This window comes from Lagopus muta, chromosome 4 (assembly GCF_023343835.1).
Source record: "Lagopus muta isolate bLagMut1 chromosome 4, bLagMut1 primary, whole genome shotgun sequence".
Classification (NCBI taxonomy): Eukaryota; Metazoa; Chordata; class Aves; order Galliformes; family Phasianidae; genus Lagopus; species Lagopus muta.
The window spans coordinates 1638797-1662627 of record NC_064436.1 but is presented as its reverse complement, the minus strand read 5'-3'; the positions used below and the strand labels follow the sequence as shown (position 1 = coordinate 1662627).

General features: G+C 40.8%; 1 protein-coding gene across 3 annotated transcripts in view; it reads right to left on the bottom strand.

Annotated features, from left to right (window-relative positions):
* The window catches only part of LOC125692426 (uncharacterized), a 50612-nt gene extending 28624 nt beyond the window's left edge, over positions 1-21988 (bottom strand). The window contains exons 1-10 of one of the 3 annotated variants that reach the window (XM_048942927.1): positions 18989-21988; positions 18794-18894; positions 18636-18705; positions 17499-17629; positions 16629-16717; positions 13921-14020; positions 10670-10713; positions 9447-9524; positions 2690-2886; positions 381-445 (exon numbers count right to left, since the gene is read on the bottom strand). In XM_048942927.1, coding sequence (XP_048798884.1) covers positions 381-445; positions 2690-2886; positions 9447-9524; positions 10670-10713; positions 13921-14020; positions 16629-16717; positions 17499-17629; positions 18636-18705; positions 18794-18894; positions 18989-19196 — 1083 coding nt within the window. In that variant the 5' untranslated portion in view covers positions 19197-21988. The remainder of the gene's footprint in view (positions 1-380; positions 446-2689; positions 2887-9446; positions 9525-10669; positions 10714-13920; positions 14021-16628; positions 16718-17498; positions 17630-18635; positions 18706-18793; positions 18895-18988) is intronic. The other 2 variants (XM_048942925.1, XM_048942926.1) reach the window with 2 other exon arrangements.
* Between the last annotated feature and the right edge of the window lie 1843 nt (positions 21989-23831).

Sequence of the window (23831 nt, the reverse complement as noted above, 5' to 3'; positions counted from 1 at the left end):
AGAACTGTAAAACTCACAATCACTACTCACTGTCATCTTAAATTATCTCCTATACCTCTACATATCTCCTGTACCTACACATTTTGGTACATGAGATGCATTCTGGAGCTGAAAAGCTGAGTAATCTATCACAATTTATTATTAAAAAAAAACCATTTCAGCCTTTTCTGGCTATATGTGGATTTTCCTGTTACATAAATAATCACATTTCTATACATCCAGTAATGTTCGTTTGGTCTTTTTCATGTGTGCACTGATGCGTGTCTGTGTAAAGACATTAAAGAGGCAACGATTTTTGGCAGAAAATATTTTTATTTTCTCCAAAATATCAAATTTTATATAGAGTGTAAGGTACTCCTTACTTAGAAAGAAAGTAATACCTTATAAAACGCTGAAGGAGGTGATCCTTTCGCTCCATGAACTTTCACTGCACCACCTTCAAAACCTGGAGTGGTTAAAAAAAAAATCAATACTGAAGCTTCTTCAGAATAACTTCAAAGACATGCTTTATGTTAACCAAATGCATTTTATCAGAAAAACAAATCACTGATAGCTGTACCACCACAGAAGAGAGAACCTTCTACAAAACAGTCCTCTCTGCCTTCTGAACTGAAACATGATGGCTGTAATTCTAACTTCAACGTGTCTTTTAACAAAATGCTTGAAATGTTTATATCAACATTATAATTACTTAACACAGAAAGAAACCTTAGAAGTTCAGATCCAGTAGTTATTTTCCACTTAACAACCAGTCACTGCTCACACACACAAAGCACATCATTTACTGCAGCTTGCTGGAGTGGACAACGGTCCCTCACACTTGGCAAAGAAACAGAACCAGAACGATGTGAAAACTTATTTGCTGATAGCTCATAACTGAAGGGATCGTTTAACTTCAGCATTCTTCTTGATCATAGAAACAGAACAATCTGAATATATGTTCTTGTGCAACTCCTTTGTTCAGTATCAGGTATATTAATAACAAGAAGAAACGAGAAAATGCTGCCATGTCATCAGGTTCAAACTTCAAGTTTGAACTGGAATAAGTAGGTGAAGTCCCTTAAAAATCAGCAGTGCAGGATCAGCATCTCATGTCAAAACGACAGCATTACACAGCAGCTAATGTGTGATTGCAGATATTTAGGAAACAGTTTCGAGCTTTACAGAAATACTTTGATGTGATCCAAACAAAAAATCCCTTCAGCACATATCTGAAAAACGGAATCAGACTGACCTTAGTTTTATGTATCACGCATAAATATCACCACTCTCTGCAAGGCTGAAATAAGGTTTGTTCAACAGAAGAAACTGTTTTCTTTGTCAACAGAAAACAATATCTCTACGGTCAGTAAAAATCTGGAAGACTTTCATATAGCTGGTTGAGGAGTAACATAAACAAAACAAAATGCATGACATCCATTGACTAAAAGAAAACAGAAGCACCTCTCAGTTCAAACATTGTCACTAATCCAGCAGGACAATAAAATCAGCAATGTAAACAGCAAAACCAGATAGCATGCCCTGCTTTTACTGGTGTACGTGTCAAAGCACTTCAAACTAAAAATATTTAAGAAATCTGTCCATTTTCCATCTGCTATATTTCTAAGAAGACTAACTGAAAGTTCATGTGAAAGTTCATTTTAAGTTCAAACATGTCATATCGGGTCATTTGTAAGCTGAGAGTTCATAGGAAGGTTAGTGTTCTCTTTTTCTTTTTTCTTAAAAAAAAAGAAAAGACAAAACTAGTGACTACGAGCAATAAACTGCTCTTATCAGAGTGCCGTTCAGTTATGCTGCATGAGCACAAGGTTCACTGTACGGTTTTACAGTACTTTTATTATTGAACCAATGTATTTTTCCCAGGAAGTTCTTAATTTGAAATTTCAGCTGTTGTAAGTCTTACAAAGGCACTCAGCATACTGTCACAGGTTCAGTTCCATTAGAAGGAAAATGAATATACGTGTCACAGGTGGAGTAAAACTTGATCACACGCTCTAATCCAATCAACAAATCTCGCAGTTCAGGGCTTTTTGAGTTTTGTTTTGTTGCTTTGCCTTCTAGTCCAAACTTGAAACAAGTGTTATATGCACCTTTAGCCTGTTGGCTGTTCATGTGACTGTTGCAGGTTTGAGGATGGAAATCCACCTCTTCTAACACATGTTTTCCAGTGGATGTCTTCTACCTAAGCAAGCTTCTACCACTGTGATCCAACTAAGTATGCCTAGGGAAAACACTATGATTAAGTGATGCTTAGAACAACACAGCTGCTCACTGTTACATTTCTAATGATTTTTTTTAATTAAATACACCTTTTTGAGCAAATAAACTGAGCTGGAGTTTAAAAAAAAAAATACAAAATCACAGTGGAGCACAGTTCAAAGTCTTGGCTGGTGTTAGATATGCCTTAAAAGTGAAGCAGTAAGAGCAGTGATCAAAGACTTAGATTACCAGTAAGAACACTAGGAGTATGGTTACAATTCCTAAGACAATTTCTAACAAAGTTCCTTGGAAAAAATGAACTCAGTCCTTGCAAGGAACTTTATTTCTACGAAAAAAATCAGTTGGTTACAATATGATGCCTTAAGGAATTGATATGGCAAGGAATACACAGATAAAACACGGAAATTAAAGCAATGGCTTCAGTTGGATCATCTAGTTTACACATCTCTTAACATACAGGCAGACTAACCTGGAATTTCAGTGATGGAAACTTGAGAAAAGTCACAGGTGACATCTGGTAAAAGGTAGCGCTGAGGATTGCCCACTTCATACACCAGCTGTTCAGCCACAGTGCCAAAGGAGATCAGCCCCCCTGTGTCCGGTGGTTTGGAAATAATGAAGTCTCCTTCAGAAGAGCACTCTACAATGGGAAAGCCTATGTTGTGCCTAAAATAATGAAAACATTGAAAGAAGCCATGATAAATATGAGGTGAAAAGAGGAACGACATAGCACAATTTCATGGTAATTACTAATTAAGTAAACTTGATCAAGATTTAGAATGTAGCTTGGCGCTTCTGCAGAAGCGAAGGAAAAGCACTAAATAAGTTAACCAAAATAAGAGGATGCATTTTATTGCCCATCAAAGAATGACACGTGGAACACCAAACACCAACTGCAAGCAGGCAGGAGTGGAGAATGACACTGCTAACTACATTACTAATGTAACCACCAAAAGCAGAGCAGAAGCTGGAAGATTTAGATAACTTTTAGTAAGGAAGTAAATTCAGCAGAAAAACATGATGGCTAATTCTAGCCCAGCTGGCTACAGCAGCACACCCAGCATCAAGGGTGAACACAAGGAAATGTATTCTGCAGTCTGAAATTGTAAAAAGGATGGCAAAGCACAAAGGGGGTAGGAAACAGAAATAATCAGAAACACAGGAAGGACAATATTTCCTTTTTTCTGATAAGTTTTCACAGAAGAGTTATAATCAGAAGACAGGAACACGTGAAAGTAAGATGTCTAGCCCAAAACAATAATAAAAGCAGGAATTAACAGAAAATTACAAGGCGTAACTAAGACAAAAGCAGTAAAATAGAAAACTACATCTCTCTATAGATTAACGTACAGAAAGCAATCAAATAGCTCATAGTAATGAGCTCGTGCTGATTTATATAGTGGCAGGGTAGATTTTTCAAGGTTATGTGGAAGATATCCAGGTATTTGCTTTCCATGTTATAAGGCTTTTCCTTTACAGATCACTTCTCGGAGCAAAAGAAATAACCTAGAATTAAAAAGCTGAAAATTAAAGCAGTCTTTACACTCTCACAGAAGGGCTACCTGGCTCACTTCCCCTCAAAAGAAGTTAGAAATCTGTGGAAATCAATGTTAGAGAGAGAAAAAGAATCCAAATAAAGGAGATAAAGCCCCCTGAAAAAGCAAAACCCTTCTCAAATGAAAAGGTGCTTACTATCACCATTCCCATTACAGTCAATGATCTTCAGGTCCTTCGTATATAATTAAAATGAAATTAATTATGTTTGGGTGCTGGAGGGAACCATGCGCTGAACGTACAACCAAACTGGCTATTAGCAAAGGTTACAAGAACATAGTTTGCATAACATGCATTCACAAACTTTTAAAGGAAGTAAGCAAAGAAAGCAGTGAACTCTGAAATGACATTAGCAAAAGTTCATGGGAGTTTGGACAGATTCCTTATCTTGGGAAGCTTAAAACATAATCCTTTTTTAAAATAATGGAGTTAAGAGAGAAGATCTGTTACCAGAGATCAGCAACTTTAATACTGCTAGCATACAAAACTTGGAAAGTACAGTAGCTGGAGGACACCTAGAAAAGCCCACCAGGAATCAGCAAGGATTATACTTCATTTGTCTCATCTTTGAAACTATTTAAACCATGAACGAGATAGAGGGTATTAAAAAAGGAAAGAAAAGAAGAAAAAGAGGGAGAAAAAGAAAAAACATAAACCGAACTTTGTTGTGAATACAACAAACAGTATATAAATCTGATTCTAAATGATTACTATATAGGGTTGGTTTGTTTTTTGTCTGTTTGTTCGGAGGGAAAGAAAGGGATGAAAGTTGGCAGCAGGATGTAACATTCTCCATTTTAAAGTGACAAGAAAATATCCAAGAAACATCCATCATACAAGAAATATCATCCATCATCCAAGAAATATCCATCAAACCTCTTAAGTCAAGACCAATCATCTTTTATCTATTCTATAATATCTACTAAAGGTCTGTAACTATCCCAACTTTACAGGTAATGAGACACATGCAGGAAGCAAAGTAACTCACACACAGCCTATGATCACAGACTGAACAAGACAAGAATTAAAGAGCTGTCAACTGCTCAGTGCTATTCTCCTATCCCTTATCTGCCTGCATCAGGTGCCTTGCTAGCAGGTTGAATGCAGCTTATTCGAATCACTTACCCAACGTGAAATTGCTTCCGCTGAGACAGATAATCCAGTCTGCCCTGCTGCACCAGGAGCAGACATCCCTGCCTGTAACCTACTTTAAGTCGCCATCACAGACAGGATGTTCATGCACCTACTCCCCAGTGAAATTGTTCTGAAGGAAAAAGAGGTAAACTGCAGACACACACCTTCCCACCACTGCTTCTGAACTACTAACACAGACTGAACTTCAGTTTAACCAAGCCTTACCCTCAGAAGACTTGATTCATTACACAAAACATGACTGTGAAAATCCACGTGTTCTATATTACCTCAGAGATGTCAGTAACCATTCATATTAAAGCATGCCTTCTTAAAATAAAAACCTATTTTTATGCTGCTGCAAGATAACACTTAATTTTAATTTTTATCTTGGAAACAAACAGAGCTAAGCCACCCCTATGACATGATTCAGTCAAGTGACAGCTATTTAATCCTGGAGTTACAGCCACCTAGCAGCAAACACCTGCACGAGGTCTTCTAGTATATACTATATCTACCTTCCACTGGAAGAAGAAATTCCTTCCCCAGCTTACCACTGTGCTGAATGACTATGGAGCATATGACACTTGCTCTGTAGCATGCCAGCACAAACCACCACAGCCCACAGCCAAGCTGTAATTTAGCACAGTACAGCAAGATCACAAAACTGAACCTAAACGTTGCTAGTAGTCAACAACAGTTACAGTACCCAAAGTGGCAGAGAGTGAGGTGGCACTGCAGTTCTTTCTTCAATAAGAGAACTACAGCAGTTTAGTGACAGAATCATAGAATGCCTGGTGTTGGAAGGGACCTTAAGGACCATTTCATTCCAACCTTCTGCGATAGGCAGGAAGACCTTTCACTAGGACAGGTTGCTCACAGCCCCATCCTGCCTAGCCTTGAACATGGCTGGGGAGAGGGCATCCACAGCTTCTCTGGGCAGCCTGTTTCACTGCCTCATCACCCTTCTCAGGGAAGAATATCTTCCTAATACCTGATGTAAATCTATGGTCTTTTAGTTTAAAGTTGTTATTTCCTTGTCCTGTCATTATACTCCCAATAGAATCCTTCTCCAGCTTTCTTTACTGGAGGAGATAAAATTCCTCAGTGGGATGAGGCAATATAAATGACTCTGAAAAGAAACTCCTGAAATGAATTCTAATTGCTATATCATCTTGTAATTAATATAATACAATACTCAAGATAAATATGAAAGTACTACTCTGGAAACATTTTGAGCAGTTCTTTAATAGTTAAACTGCAGAAGGAATAATAAACATGAGTTTGTGAAAGGAGAGAATAACAAACATCACTTCATCCAAAATGTGTTTTGAGTTGCATTTTTGGTATTTAACAATTAAATTATATGTATCAGTAAACCACAGAACTGAATAAATCCAAGCTAAGACTAATCCTCAGAATCTCGTTCCAATTGGTTAGAGGAGGAGTTACCAGTTAAAGTGGGTCCTCATTGACTACAGTGGTAACAAAGGCCCCAAACTGGTTTTGCTGAAGAAGCCATCTTCTGATTATTGGCAACAGAAGATGGGACAGCATACTGTTGTACATTCACTAGCAGAAGATCACAAGAAAGAAAAAGAATCCACAATATTGCATACGACATGTAGGCAGACCAAAGTCCAGTCTGGCTGTGATATCAACTTTTAGCTTTATAGATAATGCAGTTTCCTGGGTGACACAACAAACATTATGCTGAGGAGAACTCTAAACCACGTGCCCCAACTCCCTGGGCACCTATTTTAGACAGAATGTTATTGGGCAAAAAGTAAGAATTGCTATCACTTCCAGCAATGTTTTTATAACCCATTCAAAACTATTTATCTGTGGCCAGCAAGGTCAGCACATGCTTTTGGATAGGTAACACACATGCATACCTACATGTAGGTATCAACACATATCCAAGCACTGCTGAAACTCCTGTTGTGCACTGTTGTGTACTGATCATAACACCTACCTCCTCTAACTAGGGAATTTCACAGTATACACAGCATGCGTACTCTAAATGCCTTGAGAATTTCAGGCCAAACAAGCTGCCAGGCAGCTTCAGCTGCGTGCAATAGGTGGTGCTACAGAGAAAAAGGCACACCACATTGCTTCATCTGGGACTGGAACAGAATCCAGTATGCTAGTCCCCACAGCAATCTGGATCCAGCCCTTAAGAGACTACAACTACTGACTTACCCTTTTGGTCATCCCAGGCCAGAGGATTATGCAGTCTCAACCACTGTACACTCTTGGCTTAGGGCAAAATTTCAGTGTTTATCATCTCCTCAAAATGATTATTTTACTGATCAGCATTAGCTTATTCTCTCCTGCATTTCAAAACAAAACAGAACAGTGTACTAGTCACCCACTGACACTAAATAATAACGAGACAGCAACGTCTGGGGTTAATCAAAGTGAAATACAAAGCTGTGCATTATCAATATACCTCTGACATCACAGTCCATTCTGACACTGGCATGAATTCCTGAGTGCCATGCCACTGGGGATCAAACAAGGAGCAGTGACATGTTACTCACTTTTCTTCACCTAATATATATCACTGCACAAATAACAGAAAAGGAGTAGGTGTTTTCTTTGACAGCATTTACTTATAATCAGTAATTTAAGAATGCTGATTAGTCTTCTACAAACTCAATGATTTCTTCAATTTTCTCTGCTAAGCATCAGAGAATCCACACAAGGAATGACTCAAGCAGCTTTTGCCTAACTGGGAACAACAAACAGTTGAGTTTCATAGGCCTAAAATTTGATTTTCTTTTGTATTTTCTTCCTGTTCAAAACTCAGAAAAGCCAGTAGTCATTCTTAGCAGTGCATTCAGATCTGCTTCATCAGCCAAAGACTGAACAGCAACTTGACTACTGTTCAAAACCAAACCTACCTTCTGCAATGAAATGTGAGGGAACAAGAGAGATTGCCTTCTAGCATTCACTGGAGAACAATGTAAGTACTGTGAAAATATCCTTAAGCTCTAATGTAAAGGCCCAGTAACTGTTTGCAGACATGAATGCTAAGCATTCTCAGTCACAGGACCACACTCACAGAGGTGAGAAATTAACGTGCCTTTGACATAACATACTACTGAGAACAGACATTTCGACCTGGCTTCTTCTTCCCACATTTAATGACTTCACTGGGCTGGTTTAGATATAAACTTGCATATCTGATTTATTGAGATTTAGATTACACAGATTACTTCAGAAGGCTTAAAAACGTAGCTCTTTTTAAAGTAAGTACAAATCACTAACAGACTATACTCAAGTGAATTCTGCAAGCCCTGAGCCAGCAGGCCTCCAACTTCTATCATTAGTGAAGAAATGAATTTGACTATATAGATTTGCACACACTGAAAACTGATTCAGGGTGTCCAAATAATCAGAGGAATTCATACCATCAAGTTTCCTGAACTTACAGACAGGCTACTACTAACTATGCTATCAAATGGAAAATTCATTTACTTATAAACCAAGAGCTTTCATAACACTTGGGGCACTCTCAAAGTAATGCCTCCTATTTATTCCTACGCAGACTACAACAGATACAAAGAACAGAATAGTATTTTCTGATAGAACAAATTCCCAGCTACGAAACACTGTTTTTCAACACAGTCATCACTATCAACCATGCATTCTCAGCAGCAACAAACAAGAGCCTGTGACTGCCATTTTTGATTGAAAAATACTCAAAAATACAGAGCTGCCAAGATTTTTAATAGGAAAAATGTATCCTGTGGTTCCCCGCAGGACCAGAGCCAAACAAAAACCATCCTTTTCTCTTGTATCTTTCCCACAGTTCTTTAGCTCTCCATCATGTAAAGGCAGTGTTGACTTCGATGGACAACGCATGAGTCAAGACTCCTTCCTTTCATCCCAAGGAAAACAGGAATAAACTGCAACTGGAGAATCACTTACTGCATGCCAAATATGCCCCACAACTGCTTTTAAGCTACTCTTAAAAACAAGTTCATCAAAAGCAGACTACATGAGCCTTTTCTCATGGCAGTTCTCAGCAGGCAGAAACACCTACCTACGAGAAGGTCTCACTTAGTACATCTGAACACAAGTAATACATGCTACAAAAACAAAACATTTCAAAGATCAGTAATGTGTATGCAGACACCGACAGTTCAAAACTGGGAGACTGGGACATACAGAAAAGGAGCACGGTGGAATACATAGCAGGAGAGGACTTTGGCATCTCTGACAAAGCAAGCTGTGTAAGCCTGGACAATGCACAACTCTGATCTAACTCAACATCTAAAGTATTCTTACTGTCTTTTCCATTACACACACACACTCCTCCCATGGCATGGGGGCTGGAAGCAGATGATCTTTCAAACCAAGCTGCTCTATTGGTAGAATGAATTAGAAACTGATTTTTATAACAGATGACCTTATATTCAGCCCCACCTGCAGAAGAGGGGTTGGAACTCGATGATTCTACCAACCCAAGCCATTCTACGATTCTATGATTTGGTCTACATACCAACACACGTGCTGTTGTCAGAGTTACTTACCAGTCTGGTACCAAATGCCAGTCAGTGAATATTCCACCAGTACACTGAGCACCACATTCAATAAGATGACCTGCAAGGCTGGGAAAACAGCAAGTGCTCAAATAACAAAATATTCTGTAAAAGGACGCATCACAAATCCAGTCTGAAAATATAATCATACGATGGAAATAAAGCTAAATATCAGAACATGCTCATTTTTTTTCCTCCCTAGAATTTTGTTTATAAACTACATTAAACATAAGTAGGAATTCTGGAAGATGACTAAGAGTTTAAAAGAGCAATGTTTCACATGAAAAAACGTTTGGCACATTCCACCAAAAGTCAAGTTCTGTTAGTCAGTTCAGAAAGTATTGATCTAAAGTCAGTATTTTAGCTTTTCACTTTGTCTGTAACTGAAAACATGCAAGGCCCATTTTTAATCAAGAGGTGTACAATCTCACACAGCATGAAGGATATCTCTGAACAGAACACACTGCAATTTTCAAATCTTTAACTGTGGTATTTCTTAAATGTGTGAGTGAATTACAGGCAAGATCTTGATCTCTCAAAACTGATTACTAACTTCAATCCCAAGTCAGCAGAGCTGGAGTTTCTTTCTGCAATAATTCTCTAGCAATAGGAGGTCTAATGCCACTACTACTACGTGCAATCAGCCTACTTAAGTAGCCACCCATTTTAATGGGCTTCTGTGCAGTACGATGAGCTGCAGAAAAACAAAATTAGATGACAGGATTTCACCTAGTACTTTCCACAACAGATTCATAATCTTAGGATTTACAGCTAGGGTTTGCAAGTGGGGCTATTCATATTCAGCTTCTGCAACACCAGGTAAGCATGCTGACCTATGACCAGGACTCCTCTGGCATATCTTTGAAGACAATAGTTGCTGTCAACCTCAACTACTCAAACTAATGGACAAACAGAAAAAGCTGGAGTCACTGTTCTGTACCATGAGACGTCACAGGAAGCTAACCTGTTCAATCATTAATTTTCTCCTTTTATTTTACTGAATTGGTTCCAAAACAATAGTTTTTAAATTTCAGTTTCAAACATAATAGGATTAAGTGAGCCTTAAAGAACCATAACCAAAATCTTTATTTTGAATAACTTTCTAATAATGAGCTCAGTAATAATATCCAAATTCCCAAAATGCTTCAAAAATCATTATCCTGGCATTATACAAATGAAATACAGATTTACCCATTTCTTCTTATATCATTTACCTTCCTGCAGCTAGCAAGTCAAATTCATCCCTATTCCAGCCAAACTAGAAGAGAAATACAAACATATTACTTATATAGAAGTCTCACACAGTACAGGACTTGATTAACAATATATTTATCATATTTTTACTTAACTGCAAAAAGAACAATCTAGTTAACTGGCAAGAGCTGTAGGTGGATCTGAGGTGCTAAGCAGAAAATCCCTGGAAATAGTCTGATGTATTTCAGTTTTCACTGAAATTTTTTATCACCCCTCAAAAATGTAAATTCTTAAAGTCAATCCCTCTTCAAAAAAGTCTAGCACCTTTTTTTTTTTTTTACATGTAAGCAAAGCACTATATTTTTCCAACCTCTGAAAATCATCAGTTCCTAGCAGTATGCCACCTAGCAGTATGCCTTCTCTTTAACTACAGACTTCAACAGAAAGCAAGAGATAAGTAAAAAACAATCAGTGTAACAGAAACTTCCCTGATGTATTTTTTTCTTGGACCTTGTTCTCATTTACTAGGAGAGTCTGACTGAAGTAGCGAAGACTGAGGGCAGCCTCGATTGCAGCGACCATGAGATGGTAGAGTTCAGGAACTCACGTGGCAGGAACAGAATACTGAGTAGAATCACAACTCTGGACTTCAGGAAGGTCAACAATTGCTAGGGGAAATCCCATGGGATAGGGTACTTGAAGGCAAAGGGACCCAAGATGGTTGGTTAGCATTCAAGCACCACCTCTTCCAAGCTCCAGATCAGAGCATCCCAACAGGTCAAGAAAGGGAGTCAGGAGACCTGCACGGTTCAACAGGGAACTGCTGGGCAAACTCAAGTGGAAGAGGAGAGTCTACAGACCATGGAAGGAGGGGCTGGTCATATGGGAGGAATACAAGACTGTTGTCAGGATGCAGGGAGGAAAGCTAAGGCCTTCTTAGAATTAAAACTTGCATGAAGAGTCAAGGAAAACAGAAAGGGCTTCTTCAAATACACTGCAGATAAAACTTAATACCAGAGACAATGTCGGGCCACTAATGAATGAGGCGGGTGCCCAGGTGACAGAAGATACACAGCATTGAGTTACTCAATGCCTTCTTTGTCTCTGTCTACACTGCTGGAGGCTGTCCTGAGGAGCTCTGTACCCCTGAGGCTCCAGAGGAAGTCATAATCAAGGAGTTTGCCTCAGTTGATGAGGACTGGGTTAAGGACCAATTAAGCAACCTGGACATCCATAAATCCATGGGTTCTGATGGGACGCACCCACAGGTGCTGAAGGAGCTGGCAGAAGTCATTACTAGGCCACTCCATTATCTTTGGTAAGTCATGGGGAATGGGAGAGGTGCCTGAGGACTGGAGGAAAGCAACTGTCACTCCAGTCTTCAAAAGGGCCAAGAAGAACCCAGGTAACTATAGACACGTCAGGCTCACCTCCATCCCTGGCAAGGTGATGGAACAACTTATCCTAGGCATAGGGGAACAGGACTCGGGGGTCCTGGTGGACAGCAGGATGACCATGAACCAGCACTGTGCCCCTGCAGCCAAGAAGGCCAATGGCATCCTGGGGTGTATTACAGGGGGTGTGGTTAGTAGGCCCAGAGAGGCTCTCCTCTCCCTCTACTCTGCCCTGGTGAGACTGCATCTGGAGTACTATGTCCAGCTCTGGGACACAGTTCAAAAAGGACAGGGAACTGCTTGAGAGAGTCCAGCACAGAGCCAGAAAGCTGATTAAGGGAGTGGAGCATCTTATGAGGAAAAGCTGAGGGAGCTGGGTCTCTTTAGCTTGGAGAAGACTGAGGGGTGATCCCATTACTGTTCATAAATATGTAAAGGATGAATGTCAGGAGGATGGAGCCAGGCTCTTCTCAGTAACACCCAATAATAGGACAAGGGGTAATGAGTGCAAGCTGGAACATAAGAGGTTCCACAAAAATTCTAGAAAAAACTTCTTTATAGGTAGGCTAACAGCACACTGGAACAGGCTGCCCAGGGAGGGTATGGGGTCACCTTCTATGGAGACATTCAAAACCCACCTGGATGATTCCTGGCTGACCTAATCTATGAGCTCCTGCTCCAGCAGGGGGATTGGAATAGATGATCTTTGAGGTTCCTTCTAACTCCTGACATTCCGTGATTCTGTGATTTTTAAAATATGCATCAAAAGAAAGCCTCTATTTTCCATAGCAATTGGTCGTTAACAAAAACACAGAATAGTCTGTGTTGGAAGAGACCTTTAACATCACCTAGTTCCAACCCCGCTGCTGTAGGCAGGGACACCTCCCACCAGACCAGGTTGCTCACAGCCCCATCCAGCCTGGCCTTGAATGCCTCCAGGGAGGGGGCATCCACAGCCTAACTGGGCAGCCTGTTCCAGTGTCCCATCACCCTCACAGTAAAGAACTGCTTCCCAATATCTAGTCTAAATCTACCCTCTTCCAGTTTAAAACCCCTTCCCCTTGTCCTGTCGCTACCTGCCCTTATAAAAAGTCTCTCCTCAGTTTTCCTGCAGGCCCCTTCAGGTACTGGAAAGCTGCTATAAGGACCCCTTGGAGCCTTCTCTTCTCCAGGCTGAAGAGCCCCAGCTCTCTTAGCCTGTTCCCACAGAGGAGGTTCTCCAGCCCTCTGATCATCTTCGTGGCCTTCTCTGGACCCACTCCAACAGCTCCATGTCTTTCTTGTGTTGGGGGCCAGAACTGGACACAGAACTCCAGGTGGGGCCTCATGAAGGCAGAGCAGAGTGGTAGAATCAGCTCCCTCGACCTGCTGTATTTACAGCCTATTCAAAGCAGTTCAGAAATCCACATATCCTGCTCCTATTACTTGTGGAAACTTGGTGAATTTGAGATACATTGTTCAACTACTTAAAATAAAACTGCTTACCCACTGAACAAGACCAGATCTACTACTGCCACCTTGCGGTACTGAAATACATTTGTTCTTTAACCTTACGTTGAATTTTAAAGCTGGGGAAAAATAAAAAGCAACCCAAAAACAAGAGCAAAATGCTGGTGAAACGTGGCAAAGTTCCCTCCACTTCACTGAAATTGTTTCAAATTTCACTGTACTTGAGAACATAAATATCCCTGTTATAGATTTAGCTGAAGTGAAAAGGCAGTAAAAACTTTCATACATGCATGCCAAAAAAATGAAACAAAAATGAAAGAGCTCATCATTTTTCAATTAAAATTTCCAAAGTAGCAAAAAAACCTTAACGATTTCCAAATAGTCATTCACTTCTGTTCATCATCACCTTGTAAATAGCTTGTACTTACAGAATGAATGAGTGGCCCTAATACAATCCCGCTGTCGACGCATCTACCAGTGATTACAACGTCAGCCCCAAGGTCAAGAGCTCTGCTTACTGGTCTTGCCCTACAGGTAAAAAGCAATATGTATTCTTACTTTTTGACACAAACAAAACAAGAATCACTTAATGAGTCTGCATGAAATCAGCTTTGTTCACACAACAACTAAGAGGTTGTTAATATTTATAAAAGCAAGCATCAAACATTCAGACAATTTCATGACAACTGAAAGACTTGTCTTGACATTCATTCAAAATATCCTGAAACACAATGTATCTTGGTTTTGGATCACTTTTACCATGAGTAATAGAAAATACAAAGTGTTTTTGAGAGAAAATAATAACTACTCCTATTTCATTTGTAGGTGAGTGTATAAAGACCAACAGCAGGGACACCAACACTAACAAAAGTTGACCAGATGACTTCCAGAGGCCCCTTCCAACCTAAACTATTCTGTAATTTGATATTATTCACAAAGACAGGCTGCTGACGTGGTCCTCCAAACTTAAACCCTTGACGTCAATCTCAATTACTGGAACTCAAAGAATCAGCCAACTTCAAGTAAAGTGTCGTGCAGTTGTTACTTCTGAAGAAACTCAAGCAACAGGTTTTCCAGATTGGTCAAGTAAAAGTTGGCCCAGTCAGAATTAGCCGGGCTTGAACTTAACTGCTTGGGCTTGCAGAGGTTGGTAAATGTGAGGGTAGTGTCATGTCATGGCCTGAACTGAGCACCTGGGGAAGGGGTGGCTGGTCCAGGAAGCACAGGTGCAAGTAACTCACCCATGCTTCCTGCATGACTCTGGGTCCAACCCCTTCCTGGGCCATTTGAGGGTTAGCCTTCAACTCACAAACCTCTTCTGGATGAAGGCTGCTTTCCAAAGAGTGCTCTGTAGCCACAGAACCCTATGACCAACTGTCATCAACTTCTTATATGTGATTACTGATATCCTCAGTGATACTTGGCCTCGTATCTCAAATAATTTATTAGAAGCAATTTCACTGCTTCCAAGGACAAGCAGTGAGAAAGCATGGGTTTAGAACCCCAGAGCCACGTGCTCTGGTCAAAGCTATCTAATGATTCTGCCATTGCTTGTGGATTGAAAAACACAAACCATAATCTGTCTTTAAAAACTAAGAATGCTCTTCTTTGACAGATTTAATAGACTTACTCCTACTTTTTTTTTTAAGGAAAAAAGTAATGCACAGAAGTTCTTAATGATGTAAGCAAAAATACGTATTTACTGACATTTTAATATTAAAAAATTAAGGATACTGATTGGAAAGACAAAAAAATACACAGTGTACAACAACTCATGCACTGGGCACAGTGTAATGCAAATGGATTTCTATGGGATACTAATAAAGCCATGTAACTACATCTAAAAAGCAGTCAGTTAGTAAGCTTGCATCTTACTGAAAAAAAAAAACGAAACACATGAACTCAATCCACAGAACATAAATCAGGAGGGACAGAAGAAATACTTCATAATCTATAACAATGATAATTTTTCAGCTGTAGTTCATGTACTGAACCAAGAATCAAACTGTAAACATAACTAAGTTTATGGAATTTAAAAAGTTATTGTAAGTATCTACAGAACTTCTTGATTTTATCCAGTACACTATGAAGTTGAATTGTGTATATATACCTACATACACATATACAAACCAAAAGAGAGATTTATATGATTAAGCATCTAATGCAGATACTATAAAAGAAAAATGTACATGATGAAACTGCTGATTTAAGAAGCTGGTTCATAGCTTTACATTTCAATGCATCCCAGAGAAGGGGCCCATAAAGAAATACTGTTTCTCTGAAACAAATAAAAAAATAAAGCAACATCAAGACTCACTTGTTTTAGCTTCCATTAGTGAAGCAGAGCCATACACAATGGATTTTTAAATTGTACCTTCCTCATACTAGTCTGCTTTTGTCCTCTCTGCTATGAGTTGCCTTTCCTAAAATTGTGAATCATGAATCACCTGAACTGGAATTAACACCTTCTCAATATTATAAACATTAATCACTGTTTATTAAATTTCATTTACATTACTCATGGTCTGTAATCTTGCAAGGCAAAGATTAACAGAAGGTTAAAAAGAAAATCTAGCAACAACTATAACAGAAAACCCTGAATACAAATGTAAAGAGCAATTTCTTAAAATATTCTCATTTCTGAGGAACAAATATATGCTGTCTTAAGCACAGCCAAACCCCTGCTGTCTTGCCTGGACACATTTCTGCAAAGTGCAATAGAATGGTACAAGATAATGGTACAAGCCAGAACAGCAGCCAGTCATAATGATTCATTATTTCAATAGAAGGGCTGTGCATGACTCCAGCAATGGCAATCCTTAACAATTCCACCATGCAGTGACAGAATGCTCCACTTTTGGAATAAACAGTCTTAATAACTGTAATTATGGCAACTTGGTGTTGAATCAAACCTGAGGATTCTCAGAAGATGTAATGCTAAAGTCACAACTGGCAAGGTTCTAAATTAAAAATTTATTTACAGCTTAAAAGGAGAAAATATTTTCTAGTTTCTTAAATCATACAAAGGTGAACCTTAAGTGCCTAGGTGGTTACTTGCAAATCAAAACAGGTTCATGCAGTCAATATACTAAAAATTATTTTTCCATTCAAAAACCAACTTGTTAAAGTAACTCACCCAAGATACACATTCATGCTATGAACACTCTCTGGAAATGGTTTGCCACTCTCCACATCAGTGATGCCAGCTCCTCTTAGGTTCTCTTTCTGTCAGAAGACAGACCACCAAATTTAGGAGTATTTTGTAGCATCTACTGTAAAACTTCCATTAGCATCAGACAACAGGTTCATTTCACAGCAACTCTATGAAGTGTAATCATTAAAATTAACAACAAATGCAAATCAGCTGAATGACTAAAAGCTCTAGACACTTATTTTTCTTAGTGCTGGAAAATAAAGATTAAGTCAGTTGTTAAAGAACGGTTTTTCTTTCAAAGATGATCGACAACCATGACATAATATACTCCTTAGGCTTTCAAATCATCTTTAATTCCTGTAAGACCGAGCAAGTCAAACCTTGCCAGCAGAAATGTTCACTGTAACAGCAATGGTGACGTGGCCAGAAAACAAGGATAATTCTGCAGCTCCAGGCAGTTAATTTCAGAGCACATTAAGTTCCCAGAGAGGCATAGGTGTACTTTGCAAATAAGGAGTTGAACTTAGCCTTCTTCACCATGCTCTGTGCATTAAAAAAAACAAGAGTGATTGTTTTAAATGCTTTTAAAAGGGAATGCTCCCTCCTTAGAAGCATTTGAGGCCAGGCTGGATGGGCTGTGAACAACCTGGTCTAGAGGGAGGTGTCCCTGCCCATAGCAGAGGGGCTGGAACTATACGATCTTAAAAGTCCCTTCCAACTTAAACCATTCTCTGATCCATGCCATGAATAAAGATAATACAGAAAGATGCAAAAAATAAATTTGGGCTAATTTTTTTCTCAATACGGAATAACTCGCACGGTCCTACTAAGCCTAAAGGCAAAGTGCCATACCTCACTCATTAGGTCATCTCCAGTAATAACAGCTATTTTCAAATCAACGTCTGCCTTCTCTGCCACCTCCTGCAGAGCGGCCGCACAAGCCAGAGGGTTGATCCCACCCGCGTTACTGATGACACGAACACCTTTGCAAAAAGAACAAGCACAGAAGCATTAACAGTCACTTCCATTTCTACAACTCAAAGCAAGCTGAAAGACAAGCAAGACACAACCTTTGCGAGGTATGAGGCATCTAATCACGTGAAATACTAAGTCTTGAGCCCCATTAAGTTGGTAAAACAAAAGGAGATCAGACTAAGCCAATGAGGGACTGCTTTCAGAAAAGTTAATTGTTGCAGGTAGGCCTTATGATGTGGATGACCCCACCGCTCCTGGAGGAGTTCAACAATGTTTAGATGCTGTACGAGGGATGCGGTTTAGTGGGAAATACTGGTGATAGGTGCATGGTTGGACTGGATGACCTCAGAGGTATTTTCCATCCTGGGTGATTCTACAATTCTACAATTATCTTCTTCCCTTCCTGCAAGAAAGGTGAAAGTGACCACCGAGACAAACACTATGAGGAAATGACAGCATCATACCAGTTCCTACAGGTACAACATGGGGACAGCGACCTTTTAAAGCACTCATACTTTCCAAACAACGTCACTTTAGCAGAAACATCTATTTCTCTGAATTCCAGAGTACATTAGCATGGTATTGGGTGCTCAGAGGAAATGGTTTCTCTCTTCCACCCGAACTCAGTAAGCTGTAAAGATGTAGTCATGTAAACAAAAACAACTGCATTAGGCAAAACCGAAGTATTAGAACTGCTTTGGAATGCTGACAAAGATCGTGTTAAACCACGAGATTTACATATTTTAACCAAGAGATTTTCAGGCAACTCTCCCTTCTCAAACTAAAGCTACAAACAGAATTACCCAGAGGCATGCATACACGTTTACAATCGCAGGCAAACATTTCACCCGTGCCCTACACATCCCCCCCACCAGATGCGCACTTCTTGTCGCGTCTTTTGAGCTCACGTCCATAGGGCAGCACAGCACCGGTGTGACAAACAGGAACACAGCCTACACAGAGCTCATTTCGCAACCGCGCTTCATGAAGGTGCGAACACGGAGAGGAGCGCACCTTTCCTGTGAATATCTTTTATGTACGGAGCCATGGCAGCGGAGACGAAATCCGGAGCGTAACCCAGCACCTGCAACGGCAAACACGGGGCTGGGAAGGGGCACGGCGGAGCCGGAGCCAAGTCCAAAGCCGGCTGTACGCCGACAGCCGCTACTCACGGGAGAGCGGGCTTTGGCAGCCGCCAGCAGCGACATGGTGATCTCGGAGAGGTAATCGAAGACGAGGAAATCCAGCTTCCCGCCGTACAGCAGCTGCGGAACTGCAGGGAGGAACTCCGTCAGCCCCGCTCCCCGCCGGGCCGCGTCCCCGCCCGGCCCGGCTCCCCGTGCCCGCCAGCGCCTCCCGCCGCCTACCCGCGGCCGCCGTGTCCCCCCAGAAGCCCGAGGCGCAGCCGATGCGCACCGCGGCGCCCGCCGGAGGCTCGCAGCTGCCGCCGCGCCGCCGGCTCCAGCGCTGCGGGCGGAGGACGGCCCGGAGCAGCCGCGGCCCGCGGAGCCGCAGCAGCGCGGCGAAGCTCATGGTGGCGGCGGCGGCGCGGGGCTGGCGGGCACCGCCCGTCATCCGGGTCGAGCCCCGGCCCGCCGCGAACGGCCAGCAGGTGGCGCCGTCTGCCCGCGAGTCCGGCGGAGGAGCTCGCGCGTTCGTCCCCGTTTGGTTAAAGACGATTTTCCTTCAGTCGAGACAAGGAGCCGCGGAGCACTCTTTCTTTCTGCAGCTCCGCCGCTGAAGCAGGTCCCAGCCGTGACTGTCCTTGCTGCCTGTTGCTGGGCCCTCTCCAATTTCAACGGCAACATTTTGGTGTGCAGGGACAAGAAGCACAAGGCGCGGATGAACAGGAGACGCACCTACGGTGTTCTCTGCTTTGTTCCGTGCTGCCCTTCTTGCAGTTCCAGCGCAATATTTGGGGGTTTCATACTGCTGAGCACTGATACAACGTTTGCACAGAGTTCCCGGCCAGCGGCTCCATCAGGAGCAGCAACGATTGACTCTGAGATCGTCGCTTCATGCACGAGATATTAGGGTTATTTTGATGAAAGCAGAGGCAAGTCATTCCAGCGACCCTTTCTGTAGCAGACGTGGGAAGCAATGTCCCGTAACGTTGAGGTTTTGGCTTCTCCGTGGCTTCACAAATAGTAGAAAACAATTGTAGAAATTGTTGCTTTTTGAGGACGTCAGGCGGCGCTGTGTGACTTGGAGTGAAGCTGACAGCAACAAGTCTGTGTGCAACGCGAGCACGGAGGTGCAAGTAAGAACCTCTTGCTGGATAAGGGAAGAAGCTTAATACTAATAAATGCCATAGTTCTAAGGTGTGGCAAGGACCTACATCCATTTGCCCCATTGCTTAATGCGCAGCTTGTGAGGCACATTTTGCTCTCAGAAATTGAGAGAAGGAAAATAACTTGGCTTTAGTTTTTGTGTTGAAGAAAGATAAAAGATCTGATTTTTAAAAAATTAATAAATGTATAACTGTTTTCCTGATTGTAGTTCGAACATTCATTGTTTCATTCGGTGACTCTAAATACTTCTACTGTGTGAGTGCTGTTAATGGCTCAGATTTAGGCCTGTGCTTCCTTCTCTGTAAACAGATTTGTGCATCAGCGTGAGGCACAGCTGATGTGTAAAGGAAATGTGAGCTTAATCCTTCTCCCACCGTCATCCTGAATTACTAGCAAGATGTCAGGGTAGGCAATGCAGACTACATCGTTCCTAAGCAAATAAGCTTTTTGTAGGATTTCACTGGCAGTCAAGTTTCTGCTGCCTGCAAGAAAGTACAAGCAGTGCATTTCACAGGCTACATTTTTATTGTGAAACCTATTACCTTTTTGCTATGTGTCTGTTAATGCCACTGCAAATAAGTTCCTCTCCAAAACAAAGCTATCGGCAGATACCAACAAGTTTTTCGGTTTATAAAGGAAGTTCTATTTAATTTATTGAGGTTCTGTCCTCTAAACAAATTACAAAATATTCCGCAAATATTTGAATTTATTACTTATCTTATTCCCACAAATTAGTGGATGCTTTTGTTTAACAAATGGAGTTCACTGCTCTTGCCTTCAAGGTAAAGCATACATTGCAATCTCTCTTTTGCAGATAGTCTAAAAGCCAACCTTTCCTAAGGTATCAGCAGCTGAAAACGGTCTTTGTAAATGAGTAAAGGGAGAGAATTTGCAGTGTTGCACCTAATAACCCTTATTTAAGGTACAAGCTGCTCAGGGCCCAATAATGATTTTTAACTGATCCCAGCTCATGGTTTAGGGGCTTTCAGGATGTTTGCTGGATTTTTAGTGTGTTGAAATAAAACATCCTGTGCTCTGGAACTTGGAAAAACCTGAAAGCAAGAAAACACAAGCATCGTTCCTGTATCCATGGTGTGCATGCAGCAAAATATCTTCTGCACTCTTTCCAAAGTACTCCAAGTGAAACCATACCGTGAATGATGTGGATTTTATATTTTTCCTTGCTCAGCTTGCAGGGAACAGAACTCTTTTCAGCCTCATTTCAGCAGAAGCATAGCCCATGTCTGTGCTGACTTCATAAGTGAAAATAAGAAGTGAAATAAGAGCTTCTCCCATGTGGATCAACTGGCAGCTGATATTTACAGACCCAAATCTCTAGGCATTTCTCTTCAGGAAGGTTGAACAAGTACTTGATACACAGAGTGGACTGTTGAATCAGCGAAAAATGTGGCCATTTGCCTTTTGCCTAAGACTCAGATATCGAAAGAGAAAGATGACTTACTGAACCTTCTCCTTTTCTTCATTTTCACTTTGCTATTTGTAAAGCAGGGTTTTTCTTAACATACCAGAAGCATAACATCAGCTGTAGACAGCTTCTTAACCATCTCTGTTTCTCATCCTGATTATCACTTGCTCATCAGTTGACCTAGCAGAGGAGCATATTAGTAGTAGAAGTGGAGCAGTGCATATTTGTGATAGGTTGCAAAGCAAAATGGGCTTTTTCTTTTCCGATATTTACTTTTTCAAGGTTTTTATCATTTATTTTTTTTTATTTATTTTGACATTCAAGTTTCCATTAGAACAATAACAAAAATGTACCAAATCACTGTAGCATTTCTGAAATTTCATGAGCTGAAATCTCACATTAGATTCTTAAGTCATGTATGAGTCGTACATTTGGAAAACTGTTATTTCTGAAGGCAGTCATAAGAATAGTCTGCTATTATTGGTTTAGAAATACATGTGTATTTGTTCTGTACTTCTGTGATTTACTGTGAGTAATGGGAAGGCACTGGACACTCTTCCAGTGTCTGTTTGACAAAAATACTGATCAAATACCAGTTCAATTGAACAAGGCACTTTTAAGCAAATACTGATGTGATTTTACCACCCGCTCAAAAAATAAACTGTGAGGAAAAGTTAAACCGAAGTTGAGAACTCTTTATTCTGCCTGTGTGGCATTAATCAATCCTCGTTTGTTAGCAAATCAGCAAACAAGCTTACCGGAAAGAAAAAAAAAAGCTGAACAGAAGAACAACAGAGCTTACATATGTTGGGCTGACTGAAGGGTGAAATCAGGTCTCTAACACGTTTGTTTTGTAAATGGGTCAGCTTCACGCAGCTGGAATTAAATGAGAAAATGGCACAAAAGGGAGGAGAAGACTACCCTGATGTTTCACATTAGAACATGTGCTGTTTTGGATTTAATGAAAAGTGGGAAAAAGTCATTTCAAAACCGTGCGATGTGAATTCATGGAAGGAAAGAGAAGGGGGCGAAGATATGAAAGGGGGCGAAGATATGAAAAGCCATTATTCAAGGCTACAACACGACTGTGTAATCAGTAAAGCAAACAAAGATGTTGTGAGGTTTAAATATTTACATCTTCTGCTAAGAAGTACAACTGGTTACAACCAAAAATACAACTGGACAACTCTTGTGAGAGCAGCGTAAAGATATTTGGTAATCATTAAGTGTTTGCTTAGGTTGATTCCTTCATTAATGTAGATCGATGTGGTGATAATTTTATGTAAGACAAGAACCACACTGAAAATTCATAATGATCCTCCTTTTTTTTTCAGACCCAATTAACCAGCTATCTAAAGCAATTAAGCTTTGTTGTTGTTATATAAGATATTGGAAACATTAGCAAAAATTATTGCATTATACATTGAAATTATTTCATCGCAGCCATTGTCACGTTTTGATCCCAAAATGTTAGGAACTTCTTCTCAAAATTAACTAATATAGCTCTCTGTCAGACTTGACTGTTGTCATCTTTTCTGAATCCTGAAACTCTTATCCAGGGATGCTGGACAAATTTTACCACGTTCCATGATGAAGTATTCCCTTGAAAGAGTTTCAGATCTACATGGACTACTTTCAGTGACAAAGGAGAGCAGTGTGTTCTTTACTCTGTGTTAGAACAAGGGATACCCGAGTTGGATACCACATATTCTGTCCCAAACACTATGTACCCATCTGCCCTGGAGGGGACATCTGTATTTAACCTGACCCAGATTCTGGCAGAGTACAAGCACAGACTCAGAGCCAGTCACTGTCCCTGGAGACAGCATTTTTGTCTGCAAACGTTCTTTCCTGGTTTGTGGTGATTGGAAAGGAAAGCTGTTTGATCCAGGGATGAAAGGTCTAGCTCCCAGCAGGGCAGCTTTATCCAAGTCATTCACACAGACTTCCTAAATTAGATGGCAGAGAAGATTCCCTGCCTGTAAGGGAGACCACGGGCGGCTTCTCCAGATATTCCACTGCCTGACATGGCCTTATAACTCCCTCTGCCTGAGTTTTGTCATCTGCCAAATAGGAAGAATGATATTGAATGCCTTTGAAAAGTATGTTCTGCCTTATGGAAGGAAGGAACTATACAACCATGAAGTATTCTTAATATTTAACTTTAGGCTATGGATATATGTTTGCATGTAATTAGGTAGTTACCTCTGCTTTTCCCTATGCAAGTTAAGTAACTACTCTGCCTGCCCCCACCCAAGAGCCACGTGTGCATTTGCTTATGCTCGTGTTACAGCTTCTGCACACCTTGTTTCACCTTTCTGCCTCCTTTAAGACCCGGTTGGAACAAAGATAAAGCAGATAGGTGGAAAGCAAGTTCTGCAAATGGGAGGAGTAAGAGATGCGTGCAAATTCTGGGAATCCACCTCATCCTCTACTCCACCTCTTCCCGTTACCTCAGCGTGCCCGCCCCCATCTCCAGCTGCTCCCTTAAAC